Consider the following 19,030-nt stretch of genomic DNA (forward strand, 5'->3'; position numbering starts at 1 on the left):
GAAGCAGCTATAACTGTAATCCCTCTGCCTACCACTGTTCTTTAGATTAAATTTGTTATTTCCGGGAGCACAGAAGTGTCCATACCTTTTTCATTCATTTATTGTAAATTATTTGGACAAAAACAGTGACTCCACGGCATCTATTAAAGACTATGAATATGCAACTTTATGATGTATATTGTATTTAGTCATGAAAAGTGGATGTTTAGGCTTTTGACTTGAATGGCTTGATACCCTGCCAAAGTGTAAAGATTAAAAATGCTGCTTTTAAAGAGTATGCTGTAAATTAACTCTTCATTTTTCTATGATAACAGATCTTCTTTGAACCAGCAGCCAATCAAACTGTCCGTGCAGAGCTGCAGCTGCCATAACCCATGGGATGCATTGAGCTTTTGCAAACCACTGCAATGTCTGCACTATAAACTATAGGCAACATAGCATGGTAAACCATGTGAAATGTCTTCGAAAAATCTAAAAATATACATATTGTATACTCATTATTATCCAAAGCTGTATATATTATATCAGTAAGTTCTAAAAGTGCCATATAAGTTGGATGGTTTTTATGGAATCCATACTGGTGATCATAGCGCATATTATATGTGTTTAAGTGTTCCCAAATTCTTTTATAAACAACTTTTCTAAAACATGGCAGTATTTAAATTGAATAATGTTTTGAAAGGATTTAGGATCAGTTGTTTTAAAGAGTGGAATAACTTTAACCATTTTTAGGTCAGAGGATATGATGCCAGTGTTCATGAATAATGCATAAATGAATGTTAAAGGCTTAATAATAGAAGTCATGACTTCTTTAATTAAGGAGGTGCCAATTTTATCATGACCAGGAGCTGATTTTTTAAATTCTAATATAATATCAGTCACTTCCTTTAAGTTAGGCGGATCAAAATTACTAAAAGAGGTAAAAGAACCCTTTATATAATCTAATGGATTAATAACGTTTGTATCAACTATGCTATTGGCAAGAGATGGGCCAACACTTAAATCATTAAACCTACAAAATATATCAAATTAGGATTCGTCCAGCTGAGATGAAACTGAAGCAACATCATCAACACGACACTCGCTGGATCCTTTTTATCGACAACGATGTCTGCACTTGTCGAAGGTACTGTATAGTGTACAGCTTAGTTTTGCAGGCTGCCATTTTTTTAAATTGTGGTCACTATAGATTGTAGCTTATTTAAAAATGGCGGTTTGTGCCGGATGTCCCGTGTCGCGCTAGTGACCATTCTCTCTGACCGATCAGTGGTCTGCAGTGTTTTAACTCCACCTTCTAGTATCGGCTCAGCTGTCTCGCAAACTCGACCAGGTGGTACCAAAAAAGTACCGGCTACCAGGTACTATCCACAACTTTTGCTAATAGAAAAAAAACAAAATCTCCGAAAAAGTTGAAATACTAAAAAAGGGTTTCTGCACAACCCTTTGATTGTTGCATTTATTAATAGTTATTTTAATTTGTTAAAAGAGTCAAAATAGTTATAATCGATTGTGGAGATAAACCATCCTGTTTTCAAGACAGACTTAGTAAACTGTAAATAGAAGCAGTTTCTCCTACTGTTCCTATTTACTGTGCTAAGATTTTCTGCTGTTTCAGGCTGTGCCTGAGATTTGTTTTTCAGAGCAAAAAAAGATTTCCCAGAACCCACTGGTCACAGTTGCACACATACCACATACTGTGGCTATTAGTGTGCAGAAACAGATTAATAAATAAATTAAAGAAATACAAGTGAATTTGATATAAAAGAAATAGGCAATTTTGGTAATTTTATTTATAAATTATAACTCCACCAGGGGCAGCTCTACTGATTTTGTACCTCCTAGAGTTAAGAGTAATCTGGGTAAGGTGTCCTTTTTGTATGTAGCAACAAGCCTCTGGAACAGGTTGCCAGGAAATCTAAAGATGGTCAGAAGTTTAGGAGGTTTTAAGCAGGCACTGGAAAAATGGCTCAGATGCCAATCTTAGTATGACTTTTTATTACTGTATTGTCTTTATGGATCTATTTAATATATGTATGGGTGTGATGATTGATGCTTGATCTGCTGCCACTTGCTCTACAAACAACTGTGGTAGAATTAGAGATAAAAGGCTGTGCTTTGGTAAGTGACAGGCGAGTTATGTAAGAGAAAGTTCCTGGCACTGTTCCCAAAAAATCACATTATTTGGACGTGAGCAGAGAGAGCAGCCAGACATCATGAGAGCCTTATCATAAGTGATGAAAGTGATGGCGATGACCACAATGTGTGTGTGTTTGTGTGTGTGTGTGTGTGTGTGTGTGTGTGTGTGTGTGTGTGTGTGTGTGTGTGTGTGTGTGTGAGGGTAAAGGAAAATGTGTGAAGTGAGTGGGACAGGGTGGTAACCTTGGCTTTGTAAAGCAGGGTTATCAGGGGTTATATATTTGATCCTTGCCTTCACCACAGGTCTAGCAGCTGTTCCTCTTCACCTGGCCTCTGTAAGTCTGCACAACTGGTTGTATTTTGAATTCATGCTGTTTTTATACTGTATTTTTCTGCTGTTTAAACTAAAGGTACATCAATTTAAATATGTGATAGGAATGTACACTTTTTTTTATTTAAAGCATAGCTAACACAAGAGTGACATGCATAACAAGGTGTATGCCACAAAATGTTTTTGTCAGATATACTTTTGAACATTTGAACTAACTAGGTTGAACTAATGATCCAAAATACTAGTAAGAAAAACCAGAGACCTGTTACTTTTTCAAATACTAATGTAAGTAAGCAACTATAATTCAGACATTTACAATATGATACAATATCCTCACAATATCCTGCTTATAGTTTTCTCTACTCCCTTTAGGTCACTGGTATACTCTGAAGTCTGAGCTCATCTGTCATCGGAGTTGAATCCACCGGTAAATTCTCCTCTCCTAAGCAATTCATATTATAGAGTTAAAGACTGATATAAAAGACAAACATATACATTTTCCCTGATACCACAGTTGAAAAGTAAAGTAAAAGATAACAAAGTGAAGTATGAGATACAGACAGAGTGAAGCCTTTATCACCTCTACAAACTGTGTGTACATTAGTGCAGCCATGGGGGATGCAGAGATGGCTGTGTTTGGGGCGGCTGCTCCATACCTGAGGAAGTCGGATAAGGAGCGTATGGAGGCCTCCACACGTCTCTTCGACATAAAGAAGGAATGCTTTGTCCCGGATCCAGTGGAAGAGTTTGTGAAGGCAACTATCAGCAGCCGAGATGGAGACAAGGTCACTGCAGAGACACAGAATGGGAAGGTTAGTGGTTTCATTTTACCATTCAGACATTTAGCTTATATCATTAACAACACATACAGTTTTCTTATCATAGTTGCAATGATACATTATTATTATTACTGCTATTATTATCATCATCATTCTATTATCTTTACTGAAACTACTTTTATTATTAGTCATATTTCTATTATTATTATTATTATTATTATTATTATTATTATTGTTAGTATTATTATTGTTATAGGAGCATTTCTGTCTCTCTTCCAACCCTCTCTCTCTCCTCTCACTTTCTGTGTATCATTGTGTCATATGGATTGTTAATACTTTACTTTCATTATGCTGGTCTGTTCTGTACATGCCACTCTATTGCATGGCTGTCCGTCCTGGGAGAGGGATCCCTCCTCAGTTGCTCTCCCTAAAGGTTTCTTTCTGTTTTTCCTCGTCTGATGTTAGGGTCAAAGGACAGAGAGTGTTCTGCTGTACAACCCTAACCCTAACCCTTCTGAGGCAAATTTTTGATTTGTGATATTGAGCTATAATAAAATTGACCTAAGAAAATGACTATCAACCCAAACCCTAACCTTACAAGTCAACATGTATAAACTAAGTGTAAGCACATTGCTGAAATACAGCACTTGCAGTAATCTTGGGGTAACCAGAAGTAAAAGGCAGGCCATAAACAGAGTTTTAAGAGAATGAATTCATAATGAAATAGGGAAATACTTGACATAAAATAAATGTTTTGCCTTAATCTACCTAGAATGACAAAAGTTAATCACTGTCAAATCCAGAGACTGCTCCATTTCATTCTTCAGTTCACTTAAAACCAATCTGTCCCAGAACGAAAACTGAATCCATCCCAAATGGGTCACTCCGATCACCAGGATCGGTTAGAGCAGCACTGGAAACACATTAGATGTGAGTGTCTATGTGAGAGTCCTTGTCTGGGAGCAAGTGATAATGTGAGAGTAACTCTATGTATGATTGTATTGATGAGTGTAAATACAAATTCTATTGGGACCCTGAGTACCACTGCCATGAAAGTGCCTCCAGGAAAGTGTGCGGTGAAACGAGGCATTGCTGCCATCTGCCATGTGTGGCATGCTTTCTAATGTTACACAAGCTGTATAATAGGGGAGCACATGCATGCACGTTAACAAAATCAACAACAGAAACTGTCTGAATGTTTGGCTTACTTACTTACTTACTTTTAATATATATATATATATGGGGGAGAGAGAGGGGGGATGACATGCAGCAAAGGGCCTCGGGTTGGATTCAAACCCTTGATAATGTGACTATTACATATTAATCAGAAAAACTGCATTCATTTTCCTTAGACCGTGGTGGTCAAAGAGTCCCTGGTTCTGCAACAGAATCCTCCAAAGTTTGACAAGATCGAGGACATGGCCATGTTGACCTTCCTCCATGAACCAGCTGTGCTATTTAACCTCAAAGAGCGTTATGCAGCATGGATGATCTATGTGAGTAGTCTACAATCACATGAAAAAGATTTGTCAATAAACTGTACTGTGCACCTCTCAAAGCGTGGTTTGCTGAATGTGATAAAACAGTATGTTTACACGTATAGAAGATGAGATCATGGTTCATTTTGCTCCTATTCTTAAATAAATATTGGCATTAGTTCTCTCTTTAAGATGTAAACAAAAACTAAAAAATGGACTAAAAAGTCAAAGGTACACAAATAAGAAAATAGCGTGTGCAAAACCTGAAATGAACATAAAGTTTTAAATTACAAATGGTTGATGTGAGAACAGTTATATTTTTTCTGTTTCACAGACCTACTCTGGGCTCTTCTGTGTGACTGTCAACCCCTACAAGTGGCTGCCAGTCTACAACCAAGAGGTGGTTGTTGCCTATAGAGGAAAGAAGAGGGCTGAAGCTCCTCCTCATATCTTCTCCATCTCTGACAATGCCTATCAGTACATGCTGTCAGGTAAAACCTAAATAAATTTAGATAACTTTTGTTACGTATACTGTAATTATGCTGAATCTAGATACTCACAAAAGTGTACTCTCTGCAAACTTGTTTTTGTAGACCGCGAAAACCAGTCAATTTTGATCACGTATGTAATGTCTTATTCTTGAAAAGCACATATCACACTAAATGCTCTGAAATAAAATCTTATTCTACATTATGCTACTGTAAGTATTGATCATTGACTTTTCAATTGCAGTGGAGAATCTGGTGCAGGAAAGACTGTCAACACAAAGCGAGTCATCCAGTATTTTGCAAGTATTGCAGCTAGCGGTGTAAAGAAAGACCCCACTGCCAAGGACAAGGTAACTAATAAGCTCTGTCAAAGGTGTGAGTTGTGGAAGTTGTCGTAACTATCAACTCACCCCCTTTAACTGAAATGGAATAGATTTGCTTACTTGCTTGCTCAGTTTCAAAAACTGCCACCAGAGGTTGCTAAAGTCTCGCTGTTTAGCTTTAAACATTTATTACAGATTGAGCATATGTAATGTTCCCTTTTGACAGGGTACCCTGGAGGATCAAATCATCCAGGCTAACCCTGCTCTGGAGGCCTTCGGGAATGCCAAGACCATCAGGAATGACAACTCCTCTAGATTTGTGAGTGTCTAATGTTTGTGTGACTAAATTGTGAATTATATTATTTAGTTTCCATGTAAACAGTGGCAGTAGCAGATATCAAGGTGTTCTTTAAAAATGCAAACTATAAACTACAATATATTTTCAGGGTAAATTCATCCGGATTCATTTTGATACCAGGGGAAAGTTGGCCTCTGCTGATATTGAAACATGTAAGATCAAACACCCTTATCTAACATACACTAATACTGTTAATATTATTTTATTTATGTTTTACAACATACTGTAGGTCTAGAGTTGATTTTACATATGACATTTTTTCTTTCTTGTATTTTTCACTGTTCAGACCTTCTGGAGAAGTCTCGTGTGACCTTCCAGCTCAAGGCTGAAAGAGATTACCACATCTTTTACCAGATTCTCTCCAATAAGAAGCCTGAACTCCTGGGTTAGTACAAGACTGTGATTCATGTGTCTCAGTGGTGGTTGGCCACCAAGAAAAAGTGAAAAAATTAAAACCATGGCTGTCATTGGCTTTTTATTGCACTTGTGTGTCCATCTGTCTGACTTTGTCTGACTCTCTCTCTGTCCTCCAGAGATGCTGTTGATCACAAATAATCCCTACGACTATGCCTTCATCTCTCAGGGGGAAACCCAAGTGGCCTCCATTGATGATGCAGAGGAATTGATGGCAACAGATGTCAGGCTCTCACTCATTCCTCTTTTTACAATATTACGTTAAACTGTAATCATTATGACTAAATGAGTTACACAGGTTTCATTCCAAAAACAAGCCAGTGTTCAAACAATGCAGGGGGCTGTGTTGGTTAAGGTACCGGTGAGACAATGAAATGCAATCCAGAAAGTCCAGTTGGAGTAACAGATTAATGTGTTCAAAGACTTATCAGAAGCCAAAAGACTTCTTAGCTGTTTATAATACTCAGAGACAGTATTTTACAACTCTAGAAACTATTTGATCTTTTATCAAAACAATCGCGAGGTAGAAATAAGGTACGGTACAAATAAGGCGTTCAGATTTCAAAGTAGTCTACCAGGAATGTGCACTTGCATGCATTTGATTGGATAACAATCTTGCTGGAGGAAGTCACGTTGCATTCCAGCAAAAGTTTAACCAGGTTCAACTTTTTTTCTGGATGACCATGTGTTTTTTTGCTGGACCCCTTTGTGTTGGCACCCCCGATGTGTCAACTCAGTGGCTCCACTGATGAATGAGGGGGCTGCATTTTTCATTCAGGGCTAGAGTCGGTATGAACACGGTCTTTTGCTGAGTTCACACATACAGGCATAAAGTAGTAGGCAGTTTCTGACCTTTCATTAAGCTCTCTGTGTGTGTTTCGCCGTAATTTATGCTCCGACTGGACAGCTGCGTTCTGACGTAGACGTCAGACTACCCACGATGAAGTTGTTCATTTCTTATTGTACAGTTTGTTCACCGAGTACAGAATAGCTATTAAGGTAGCTTTTAAGGATTTAGAATTTTTTGAGTCCCAAATTTAGAATTTGGATCAAAACTATATTACTTGCACACATCTTGAGGAGTTATCATGTGCTCCTCCACAGAGTGCCTTTGATGTGTTGGGCTTTACTCAAGAGGAAAAGAACTCTGTGTACAAGCTGACTGGTGCCATCATGCATCACGGCAACATGAAGTTCAAGACCAAGCAGCGTGAAGAGCAGGCAGAGGCTGATGGCACTGAAGGTGAGAGAAGCTCTGTTTGTCATGCTGTCCCAGAACAAAGATAGACAATGGCCTTAGCAGGCAGTTCTACAGAATTCACTTTCCTTATTCAGATGCTGACAAAGTCGCATATCTGATGGGCCTGAACTCTGCTGACCTCATCAAGGGTCTCTGTCACCCAAGAGTCAAAGTAGGAAATGAGTGGGTCACCAAGGGACAAAATGTCGCTCAAGTAAGAAGTACAAAAAAAGTCAACTTAAATCTTATACACAAAGGTTCTATAACCAATACAGGAATACATTCTGTTTTCTACAGTATATGGCAACATCTGCATAGGCTAAAAAGCAGTATTCATTTCTATGCTTTGTAATAGATATAGTCTTTTTTTCCAGGTGAACTATGCCATTGGAGCTCTATCCAAGGCTGTTTATGAAAAGATGTTCCTGTGGATGGTGATAAGAATCAACCAGTCACTGGAGACCAGGCAGCCTCGCCAATACTTCATTGGTGTGCTGGACATCGCTGGATTTGAGATCTTTGATGTAAATGATCTTATTAGCTCACAATTAACCAGCCCTCTTTCAACAAAATGGATAGAAAATCCTACATATTTTCTCTTTGCAGTTCAACACCTTTGAGCAGCTGTGCATCAACTTCACCAATGAAAAATTGCAACAGTTTTTCAACCACCACATGTTTGTGCTGGAGCAGGAAGAGTACAAGAAAGAGGGCATTGAATGGACTTTCATAGATTTTGGTATGGACTTGCAGGCCTGCATTGACCTGATTGAAAAGGTGAGCGACTGGACTATGTTTAGCCGTACATAACGATTTATTGAAAATATTATGATTAATTTTTAAACGACTCATATTTTTGTCCCTTTAGCCCATGGGTATCATGTCCATCCTTGAAGAGGAGTGCATGTTCCCCAAAGCCTCTGATACCACCTTTAAAACTAAGCTCTATGACAACCATCTGGGGAAATCTGCCAACTTCCAGAAGCCCAGAATTGTTAAAGGGAAACCAGAGGCCCATTTTGCCCTGATGCATTATGCTGGAACTGTTGATTATAATATCAACAACTGGCTGGTGAAGAACAAGGATCCTCTGAATGAGACCGTTGTAGGACTCTACCAGAAGTCTAATCTCAAGGTGTTATCTGTCCTCTTTGCAAATTATGCTGGAACAGAAGCAGGTACCCTAACGTGAATATCTTGATTGGAAATTCTACATTTATTTTTGTCTAGCTATAAGGTTACATTTTCAGGTTATTTTTCTGAACAGTGTTGGTTGATGGTGAAGCCAAAAAAGAGAAGAAGAAGAAGGGAGCATCATTTCAGACTGTGTCCGCTCTTCATAGGGTATTGTGTATGACATTTTTGGTATTTTGCATAATGTTGATGCTATAAAAGTCAGTATTTATAAATGTATGCTTCATCATATTAAAAGGAAAACTTGAACAAGCTGATGACCAACTTGAGGTCGACACACCCTCACTTTGTTCGCTGCATCATCCCCAATGAGACCAAGACTCCTGGGGCCATGGAGAACCCTCTGGTGATGCACCAGCTGCGCTGTAATGGTGTGCTGGAAGGCATCAGGATCTGCAGAAAGGGCTTCCCCAACAGGATCCTCTATGGAGATTTCAAACAGAGGTATTATCCAATTAAAGTCAAATACTGTACAATTTCAAACAGAAGTTAAATATTATTCTCCAAAATACTTTTTGTTTTTTGTTTCCCAGATATCGCATCCTGAATCCTGCTGCCATCCCTGAGGGTCAGTTTATGGACAGCAGGAAGGGAGCTGAAAAACTTCTGGGTTCTTTGGATATTGATCACAATCAGTACAAGTTTGGACATACCAAGGTATCATCTGAAGTTGTTCTGATATTGGGATAAGTGAAACATCCCAGTAAGAGATGAAGAAGATAGCTAAAAAGTTAAATACCCATTTGTGTTGTTAGGTGTTCTTCAAGGCTGGTTTGCTGGGTCTGCTTGAGGAGATGAGAGATGAGCGTCTCTCCAAAATCATCACTAGTATTCAAGCCAGATCCCGTGGTCTTTTGTCTCGTATTGAGTATCAGAAGATGGTGGAACGCAGAGAAGCATTATTAATTATCCAATGGAATGTCCGTTCATTTATGGGGGTCAAGAATTGGCCCTGGATGAAGCTGTTCTTCAAGATCAAACCGTTGCTGAGATCTGCTGAAGCAGAAAAGGAGATGGCCAACATGAAGGAAGAATTCCTGAAGCTGAAGGAGGCTTACGCAAAATCTGAAGCTCGTAGAAAGGAACTAGAGGAGAAAATGGTTTCTCTTCTTCAAGAGAAGAATGACCTGCAACTTCAAGTTCAAGCGGTGAGAATGCCACTATACTGACATTTTCCTTTGAACATGTTATTAAGGTATGTGCTAATGAGATTGAATGTTTGGCAGGAACAAGATAATCTTTGTGATGCTGAAGAAAGATGTGAGGGGCTGATCAAAAACAAGATTCAGATGGAGGCAAAAGCAAAAGAGCTGACAGAAAGACTGGAGGATGAGGAGGAGATGAATGCTGAACTGACTGCTAAGAAGAGGAAGCTGGAGGATGAGTGCTCTGAGCTGAAGAAAGACATTGATGACTTAGAGTTAACTCTGGCTAAAGTGGAGAAAGAGAAGCACGCCACAGAGAACAAGGTACAGTATGACATCTAACTTAACCTTAATTTGTTTCAGATCAGCAACTTAACAAGGCATCCAGTAACTCATCTTTTCTTACTTCACAGGTGAAGAACCTGGCCGAAGAGATGGCTGCTCTGGATGAAATCATAGCTAAGCTGACCAAAGAAAAGAAAGCCTTACAGGAAGCTCATCAGCAAACGCTGGATGATCTGCAGAGTGAAGAAGACAAAGTCAACAGTCTGACTAAGGCCAAGACCAAGCTGGAGCAGCAAGTCGATGATGTAAGAATCCATATCAAAATTGTACTACTTAGATTATATTGTAAGTATTAAAAATAAAATGATTCACAAATGTTGTAATCAAATGTATTTGCATTAAGCTTGAAGGATCTCTTGAGCAAGAGAAGAAGATTCGAATGGACCTTGAGAGAGCAAAGAGAAAGCTGGAGGGAGACTTAAAGTTGACCCAGGAGACTGTAATGGATTTAGAAAATGACAAGCAACAGCTGGAGGAGCGCCTGAAAAAGTACAAATTCATCATGACATTGTTCATTCAGTATGGTCATTATATATTTTGAATGCAGTTTTATTTGGCTAACACTAATCAAACAAAATTCTGCAGGAAAGACTTTGAGGTCAGCCAGCTAAACAGCAAAATTGAAGATGAACAGAACATGACCATTCAACTCCAGAAGAAGATAAAAGAGCTGCAGGTACAAATGTGAACTAGTGGCTGTGAATGAATTACATACAATAACATTTTCCCAAAGTATTGCCACATTTAAACATGTTGTTCTACTAGGCCCGCATTGAGGAGCTGGAAGAAGAGCTTGAGGCAGAGCGAGCTGCCCGAGCCAAAGTGGAGAAGCAGAGAGCAGACTTGGCCAGAGAGCTGGAGGAGATCAGTGAGAGGCTGGAGGAGGCTGGTGGAGCAACATCTGCTCAGATTGAGATGAACAAGAAGAGGGAGGCTGAGTTCCTGAAACTCCGCAGAGACCTTGAAGAGGCCACTCTGCAGCATGAAGCCACTGCTGCCACACTCAGGAAGAAACAAGCTGACAGTGTGGCTGACCTGGGAGAGCAGATTGACAACCTGCAGAGAGTCAAGCAGAAACTGGAGAAGGAGAAGAGCGAGCTCAGACTGGAGCTGGATGATGTGTGCTCCAATATGGAACACGTAGCTAAGTCTAAGGTATGTGTACATCAAGTTGCTCAGGTAAATTTCCACACTGGTGGAACTGACAACCTAGTAGTTAACTAAATGGTGACAGTTTAATACATAGAGGTGATGCAACATCAGTAAACCGTGAACATGAACACCTCCAACTTAAATTTGTTGTTCTTATTAGGATAGGTGGACGAGACGAGCTAGATTTCACATTAAGGCTTCTATCCCTCAAATCAGCAAAGTAGTGAATACATGTCTAGAGATATCTAATGTTGTAAAGTAGTAAACAATGCCTGTGAACTATATGGTATATTTCCTTATAAGATTAACTTGGAAAAGACCTGCAGAACTTTGGAGGATCAAATGAATGAATACAGGACCAGGTGTGATGAATATCAGAGATCCGTTAATGACTACACCACCCAGAAAGCCAAGCTTCAAGCTGAGAACGGTCAGTGTTACGTTTTGCACTTGAAATAATAAATGTGTTTAATGTAGAACAATGCAATTCTAAAACTTATTTTACCTCTCTAGATGACTTTTCAAGACAGCTGGAGGAGAAAGAATCTCTTATTTCTCAGCTGACCAGAGGAAAGAATTCCTACAATCAACAACTTGAAGATCTAAAAAGACAACTAGAGGAGGAAATAAAGGTAAGAAAATGCCAAAATGTATTATTTTATCTCTACGTTTCAAAACTAGTTGCATGTCCAAGAGAAATACCCACATGATCAATATTTATCCAGGCCAAGAATGCATTAGCCCATGCAGTGCAGTCTGCTCGTCATGACTGTGACCTGCTCAGGGAGCAGTATGAGGAGGAGCAGGAGGCCAAGGCTGAATTGCAGCGCAACATGTCCAAGGCCAACTCTGAGGTGGCTCAGTGGAGAACCAAGTACGAAACTGATGCCATCCAGAGAACCGAGGAACTGGAGGAGGCAAAGTGAGTCTAGTACATACAAGGACATTAATCCAAAATATGATGTAAGATAAAGCCTTCAAGAGAAGTAAACTTCAAGAGGAACTTTGGTATTTTTCAACCTGTAAACTATTTTCCCATGTGTTTGTGTCTAAGTGACTAATAGGAACAAGAATTGTTTAAATCGTCCACTTTTAAGCGAGAGCCCTGCAGCTGGTAGCCGCGAACTGGGCTGCAAAGTAAACATATGAGGCAATGGTCACTGTCAATGTACGTCAACTTAAAGTGCTGTTTTGCTACTGACACGCTCAGATTGTCATTAGAAGTGTTTGACTACATTATGGAAATCGGGAGAAGTCGCCGTTGTCCTGCCATGCTTTCGTGTGTACTGATGCCAAGTCAACACAGTAACTTTAGCTGATAACATTACCTTTGCTCCTCCTGCAGCTCTCCGCTCTTGGAACAGCATTTTTCTTTAGGAAAATGTGCTTTAAGATTTCTCCTCCTCTATGGCTGGCAGTAGTCATCCCGGTCAAAATAGTCACTTCAGACCCGATGTATGGACCGGTGTGTTAGGATCCACACCCACAACTTCAGTCCATATCCAACAAAGGTAGTCTATGAAAGCTGCGTAAAGTGTTGCTTGACATTTTCTTGCCACACTTTGTAAATGTGCAAACACAAACCATTGATTTTATTGAAAATCTTTAACACTCTAACACATGGTACGCTTTCTGTACTCCAACACAACAAACTCTCCTTGGCACTCCTCTCTTCAACTTTTTTCACCATTGTCTTCAGGCAACAAATCACCTTTTGCTAGATTTCAGAACCGGACTTTACCATCTTTCAATGATGTTGTCAGACACTTATCTAAGTCTGTCAGTGGCAAAAACAAGCACTTTTAGTGGATGTAAACTGACGGTGACAAAAACAAACACTTTTAGTGGATGTAAACTGACGGTGACAATTCCCCCGTGAAAGTACATTGCAGCCTGTTACACAGCAAAACTGTTATCTCAACTAGTCACTTAGACACAAAAATATGGCCCAGGTTAAAAAATAATAATGAAGTTTCCCTTAAAAAGAAAGTTCCGGTATATTTCAACCTGACGGGTTTCTCATAAACATGGCAATTGTGATTTTATGGGTCATGCTAATTTAGCAATTTCCACCTCTATTGTAGAGATTTGGAGAAACAAGGCCTCGTGCAAAACAATGTATATCAGGGCAAGCTGCGTGAGCCTCCTACAGATGTAACTGCATAGGGATCTATATCATATAACAAGATACCAGTGTTAACTGCTGGCTGGCCTTGGCCTTTTATTATTTGGAGTGGTGAAACACTGCCTCCAGGCCCACAGTGTTGATAAGATCAAATTAATTTGATGTATTTACTGTATACAGCTCGGGCCACTCTCATCTGTGGACACATCTTGATTTCCAAGTCTGGCATCGGAAGGCCCTCACACTTTCAAACTAAAGTTTCCTTCCTCATAAGAGGGTCGTGGATGTATGTACCAGGCAATGGGATTGAGAATCAAAATGCAGAAACTGAGGCAGAATAGTTTGAATAAAAAGTACATTGAGTAGCGATCATCCTCATGACAGTCCATGGGATAATCAGCCATTGCGCAACACTTTTTGAGTTTCCTTTAAAGACAATAAACCACACTGAAAGTCAGCCTCAATAAACCGGTGTGCTTGTATGAATATGGCAGCCGTAGATTTGAAATGATTCATGTAATGTAAAAATCATGTTTATTTGGAAAGCTGTAGGAGGCTCAGTCAGCTTGCCCCAATATACAATGTTTTATATATTTGTTTTATATCTCCAGTTTGAATAAAGCTGGGCATCTTCGCTGCATGTCATTCCACATCTCAACCGCCTTCATTTAGAACTTGTTTTGTTTTTTAGAAAGAAGCTGGCTCAGCGTCTGCAGGATGCTGAGGAGGCTGTGGAAGCAGTGAATGCTAAATGCTCGTCTCTGGAGAAGACCAAACATAGGCTGCAGAATGAGATTGAAGATCTCATGGTGGATGTGGAGAGGTCTAATGCTGCTGCTGCTGCTCTGGACAAGAAGCAAAGAAACTTTGACAAAGTATATCAGTATTTTCTAATCATCAAAAACCTGGGGTTTCAAAAATATTGTTACAGTGCAAATAGAGTCTCCTCAAATAATCACCTTTGCCAAAACTGTAGAGAGCTTGACATGGTGATTTAAACTTAAAATTGTAAAACTTGTATCTCAATGTCCAGGTCCTGTCTGACTGGAAACAGAAATATGAGGAGTGTCAGTGTGAGTTGGAGAGCTCTCAGAAGGAAGCCAGGTCTCTGAGCACTGAGCTCTTCAAACTGAAGAACTCTTATGAAGAATGTCTAGACCAACTGGAGACCATGAAGAGAGAGAACAAGAATCTTCAGGGTAATATATCACTTAATGTGTCCAAACAAACAATACACATTGCAGGTGCCAAATTAAGTGCAATTACTTTCATTCACAGAGGAGATTTCTGACCTCACTGAGCAACTTGGTGAGGGAGGAAAAACCGTTCATGAGTTGGAAAAAGTCCGTAAGCAGATAGAGCAGGAAAAGAGTGAGATTCAGTCTGCCCTTGAGGAAGCAGAGGTAAGACCTCAAAACCTCAGTTTCTCACGTATGTATATGTATAGTTCACAAAATGAAGCTGTAATTTGGAAAATATTTGGAAATATATATGGCTTGACAAACTCCTTATGTCTATCTTAGGCAGTGGTGGAATGTAACTAAGTACATTTACTCAAGTATTGTACTTAAGTACAAATTTGAGTTACTTGTACTTTATTTAAGTCTTTTCTTTTCATGCCACTTTCTACTTCTACTCCTCTACATTTCAGAGAAATATTGTGCTTTTTACTCCACTACAGTTTTAGTTACTAGTTACTTTACAAATTAAGATTTTTGCACACAAAACACATGTAGTTTATAAAATACAATGTTTTATTATAAATTAAACTACCTACCAATATTACGGCCTACAAGTCCAGCTGAAATGATTAGCTTATTAAACACAGTTTTATAGTTTTCATCGTTTCCAGTTTCATCGAGTACTTTTACTTTTAATACTTTAAGTACATTTTCTTGATGATACTTACATACTTCTACTTAAGTAAAATTTTCAATGCAGGATTTTTACTTGTAACAGAGTACTTGTACAGTGTGGTATTAGAACTTTTACTTAAGTAGAGGATCTGAATACTTCTTCCACCACTGATCTTAGGGTACTCTTGAGCATGAAGAGGGTAAGATTCTAAGAGCCCAGCTTGAGTTCAACCAAATGAAGGCAGACATGGAGCGTAAACTAGCTGAGAAAGATGAGGAGATGGAGCAGTGCAAGAGGAACCTGCAGAGGACAATTGACACCCTGCAGAGCTCTCTTGAGGCTGAGTGTCGCAGCAGGAATGAGGCTCTCCGTTTGAAGAAGAAGATGGAGGGAGACCTCAATGAGATGGAGATCCAGCTAAGCCAGGCCAACAGGCAGGCAGCTGAGGCCCAGAAACACCTCAAATCGGTTCATGCACATTTGAAGGTAAAAAAGGGGACATGCCTCTCATTTTTGCTGGCATCATTACTATGGTATCTTTGTAACCGGAGGCTTTGAACATTTTCCAGGATGCTCAGCTCCAGCTAGATGACTCTCTTCGATCCAATGATGATCTGAAAGAAAACAACGCCATAGTTGAGAGACGCAACAACCTGCTTCAGGCCGAAGTGGAGGAGCTCAGGTCTGCTCTGGAGCAAACTGAGAGAGGTCGCAAACTTGCTGAGCAAGAGCTGCTGGATGTTAATGAAAGGGTGCAGCTACTGCACTCACAGGTATGACAGATGCTAACCTTTTAAAATGTATTTGACATGTTCCTCTAGTACATTCATTGTATAACGGAATTACCTTTATTGTACTATAAAAGAACACCAGCCTGATAAATCACAAGAAGAAGCTGGAGGCTGATACAGTCCAACTTCAGACAGAAGTAGAAGATGCGGTGCAGGAGTGCAGAAACACTGAGGAGAAGGCCAAGAAGGCCATTACTGATGCTGCCATGATGGCAGAGGAGCTGAAGAAAGAGCAGGACACCAGTGCTCACCTGGAGCGTATGAAGAAGAACATGGAGCAAACCATCAAAGACCTGCAGCACCGTCTGGATGAAGCTGAACAGATCGCCATGAAGGGAGGCAAGAAGCAGATGCAGAAGCTCGAGGCCAGGGTGAGTAATTCTTTCCAGTTTGTGATGTCTGTTTGTTTTTTTAGCAGTTATGTTGAATAAGTTATTGGGACTGTTATCTAAAGAATATTGTCCCTGACCAGGTGAGGGAACTGGAAAATGAGGTGGAAATGGAACAGAAGAAAAGCACTGAAGCTGTGAAGGGCGTCCGTAAATATGAGCGCCGTATCAAAGAACTTACCTATCAGGTTTGTAGCATGTAGCTAGCTTCCTTAAACTGCATGTGTGGTTAAAGTTCTTTTAAAGGAAATTAACTTTGTAACCTTGTGTCTTATTTTCACAGACTGAGGAGGACCGCAAGAATATTGCCCGACTCCAAGATCTGGTAGATAAGCTGCAGCTGAAAGTGAAAGCCTACAAGAGATCTGCTGAGGAGGCTGTAAGTGTGGAAATGTGTGAAGTGTGGTCTTTATTTTGCTTATTCCCCTGTCAATGTGTAACTATGTTTCTTTTATTTATCCTAAACAGGAGGAACAGGCTAATGTTCATCTTAGCAAGTTCCGCAAACTACAGCACGAGATGGAAGAAGCTGAAGAGAGAGCTGACATTGCTGAGTCTCAGGTCAACAAGCTGCGGGCCAAGAGCCGTGATGTGGGCTCCAAGGTTTGAAGCATGCACAGCATCTGAGCCTGACACGTGCTGCCCTCTGTTGGCTGCATTTAACATGTTGCTTTGCTATTCAAGTATTAGTATACATAAATGTCAAAAATAAATGTTGGTTTATATAAGTGTGTGAATTAATGCATTGCTTTGTGGCATTGAAGCAATACTAATCTGAAGAACTAACAGCTTTTTCTCTTTTTCTTTCTTTCCAACTTCCATGGCTGTAACAGAAAGGCTTTGATGAGGAGTGAAGCTTCGGAGCCTGAAGAAATCCTTTTACCTTAGATCTACGACAGAGTATTAGGCCCACATGGAGGGGAAACAAAATTTGAGATTGTGAGAATAAAGTCATAATTTAATTAGAATAAAATCACAATATTTTAGGAATGAAGTCGTAATTTATGTGAAACAGGTCGAGATTTTCATACTCTCTTGTAGCAAACAGATGAGAGCAGTCTGTCTTGTATGTGTCGAATGATGATGTTTCACCAATAAGCAACTTACTTTATTATCAGAGAAAATAAAAGCAGTTACATCATGTATGATAACCAGTCAATAACCACATGTGTTTTAAAGGAGCAGAGCAAGAGCTTAGTCATGGTATCAGAATCTGATTAAAGCTCAGTGAGCTCTATGTAAATTATGTGAAAGGCAGCCATAATCTACCTATCCTTTAGACTGTTCTGCATAATGCTATTACTCAGCGCTCAGCTGATATGCTATATACGTGGGACACGACCATCGGACACACACCTAATCTGGATGATACAAAGTTTGAGGAAGCGTCTGGGTTCTTCCCTTCACCGGAGGTGGAAAATTGAAACTACAGTAGGCTACAGTAGCATATGTACTGTCAGGAAATGCTAAAACATGCACATGTAATCCAATCAATTTATGATTCAAAAGCAACCTATTCTGTTCTTAGTTTATTCTTGAAATATTACGACTTTTTTCTTGTAATATTATGCACTAAGACTCAATCGTTTAGATAACCTCAACTATTACTATTCACAACCTGTAGTGCTTAATAAAATCTCATCAACATTGCACAACATTGTATTCTTTCATTTAAGAAATGATATAAAAGAAAAGAGTGGGTTCATGGAACACTGTTTAGGAAATACTGTATTCAGTGTAACTTAAGTACTGACTGGTCAGTAGCGCCAAAGAAGTTACAGTAGGTTTATTGCGAATTACAAATATTATATATAATAAAGTAATACAACTTAGGTAACCAATATAAATTGCCACCATCAATTTTTGTAAACTAAAGAGGACTGTCAATGCCATTATCTTTCTTTTCCATTAGGATAAGTGGAGTTAGATTGATTCAAATGCTTTGAGGTAAATCATGATGTAAACCAAGCGTCACTGTTGTGATAAGGAATCAGGAAGAGCAGAGGCCTAATCAGGAAAACTCAAGGGAACCAATGAAATAAGATAAATACACACAAATACACATTAATTAGACATAGGAGAAAAAATATACATAAACTATAGGAAATGGAAAAATAGAATAGAATTAGTTATAATAATAATAGTAATAAAACAACCGTATTTACACAATAAACAACCTTATATAAACAGACATAACATATACAGATGTGTAAGGTGCGAATGAATAGAGATGACATATTGCACAGTTGGAGGTGACACAGAGTAATAACTAGATAAATGTGCATAGTGCAAAATATTGTCCAGTGATGGCTCATATTGCAGAACCAGCTAGCAGTGCTACATTATGATGTTGCATTAAAGAGTCTGACTGCTGCTGGAATGAAGGACCTGCAGTAGCGCTCCTTCTTGCACTGAGGGTGCAGCAGTCTGCTGCTGAAGGAGCTGCTCAGAGAACTCACAGTCTCATGTAGGGGGTGAGAGGTGT

General features: G+C 39.4%; 1 protein-coding gene across 1 annotated transcript; it reads left to right on the plus strand.

Moving 5' to 3' along the window:
• The first annotated feature begins 2,403 nt into the window (after nucleotides 1–2,403).
• Nucleotides 2,404–18,197, plus strand: LOC116041523 (myosin-7-like). The gene is made up of 38 exons (XM_036004878.1): nucleotides 2,404–2,471; nucleotides 2,821–2,894; nucleotides 3,072–3,279; nucleotides 4,599–4,742; nucleotides 5,059–5,215; nucleotides 5,318–5,345; nucleotides 5,457–5,562; nucleotides 5,762–5,854; nucleotides 5,982–6,045; nucleotides 6,180–6,278; nucleotides 6,427–6,530; nucleotides 7,412–7,550; nucleotides 7,643–7,761; nucleotides 7,922–8,071; nucleotides 8,154–8,324; nucleotides 8,416–8,725; nucleotides 8,815–8,891; nucleotides 8,980–9,185; nucleotides 9,275–9,398; nucleotides 9,497–9,889; nucleotides 9,968–10,210; nucleotides 10,300–10,476; nucleotides 10,575–10,720; nucleotides 10,817–10,907; nucleotides 10,997–11,386; nucleotides 11,687–11,813; nucleotides 11,897–12,015; nucleotides 12,109–12,305; nucleotides 14,200–14,383; nucleotides 14,542–14,707; nucleotides 14,787–14,911; nucleotides 15,543–15,851; nucleotides 15,935–16,138; nucleotides 16,231–16,527; nucleotides 16,629–16,733; nucleotides 16,829–16,924; nucleotides 17,014–17,148; nucleotides 17,379–18,197. Exons 3-38 carry the CDS (start codon nucleotides 3,079–3,081, stop codon nucleotides 17,397–17,399), a joined length of 5,817 nt encoding a protein of 1,938 aa, XP_035860771.1. The 5' UTR covers nucleotides 2,404–2,471; nucleotides 2,821–2,894; nucleotides 3,072–3,078; the 3' UTR covers nucleotides 17,400–18,197.
• Nucleotides 18,198–19,030: the final 833 nt, after the last annotated feature.

This window comes from Sander lucioperca, chromosome 9 (genome assembly GCF_008315115.2).
Source record: "Sander lucioperca isolate FBNREF2018 chromosome 9, SLUC_FBN_1.2, whole genome shotgun sequence".
NCBI classification, from domain to species: Eukaryota; Metazoa; Chordata; class Actinopteri; order Perciformes; family Percidae; genus Sander; species Sander lucioperca.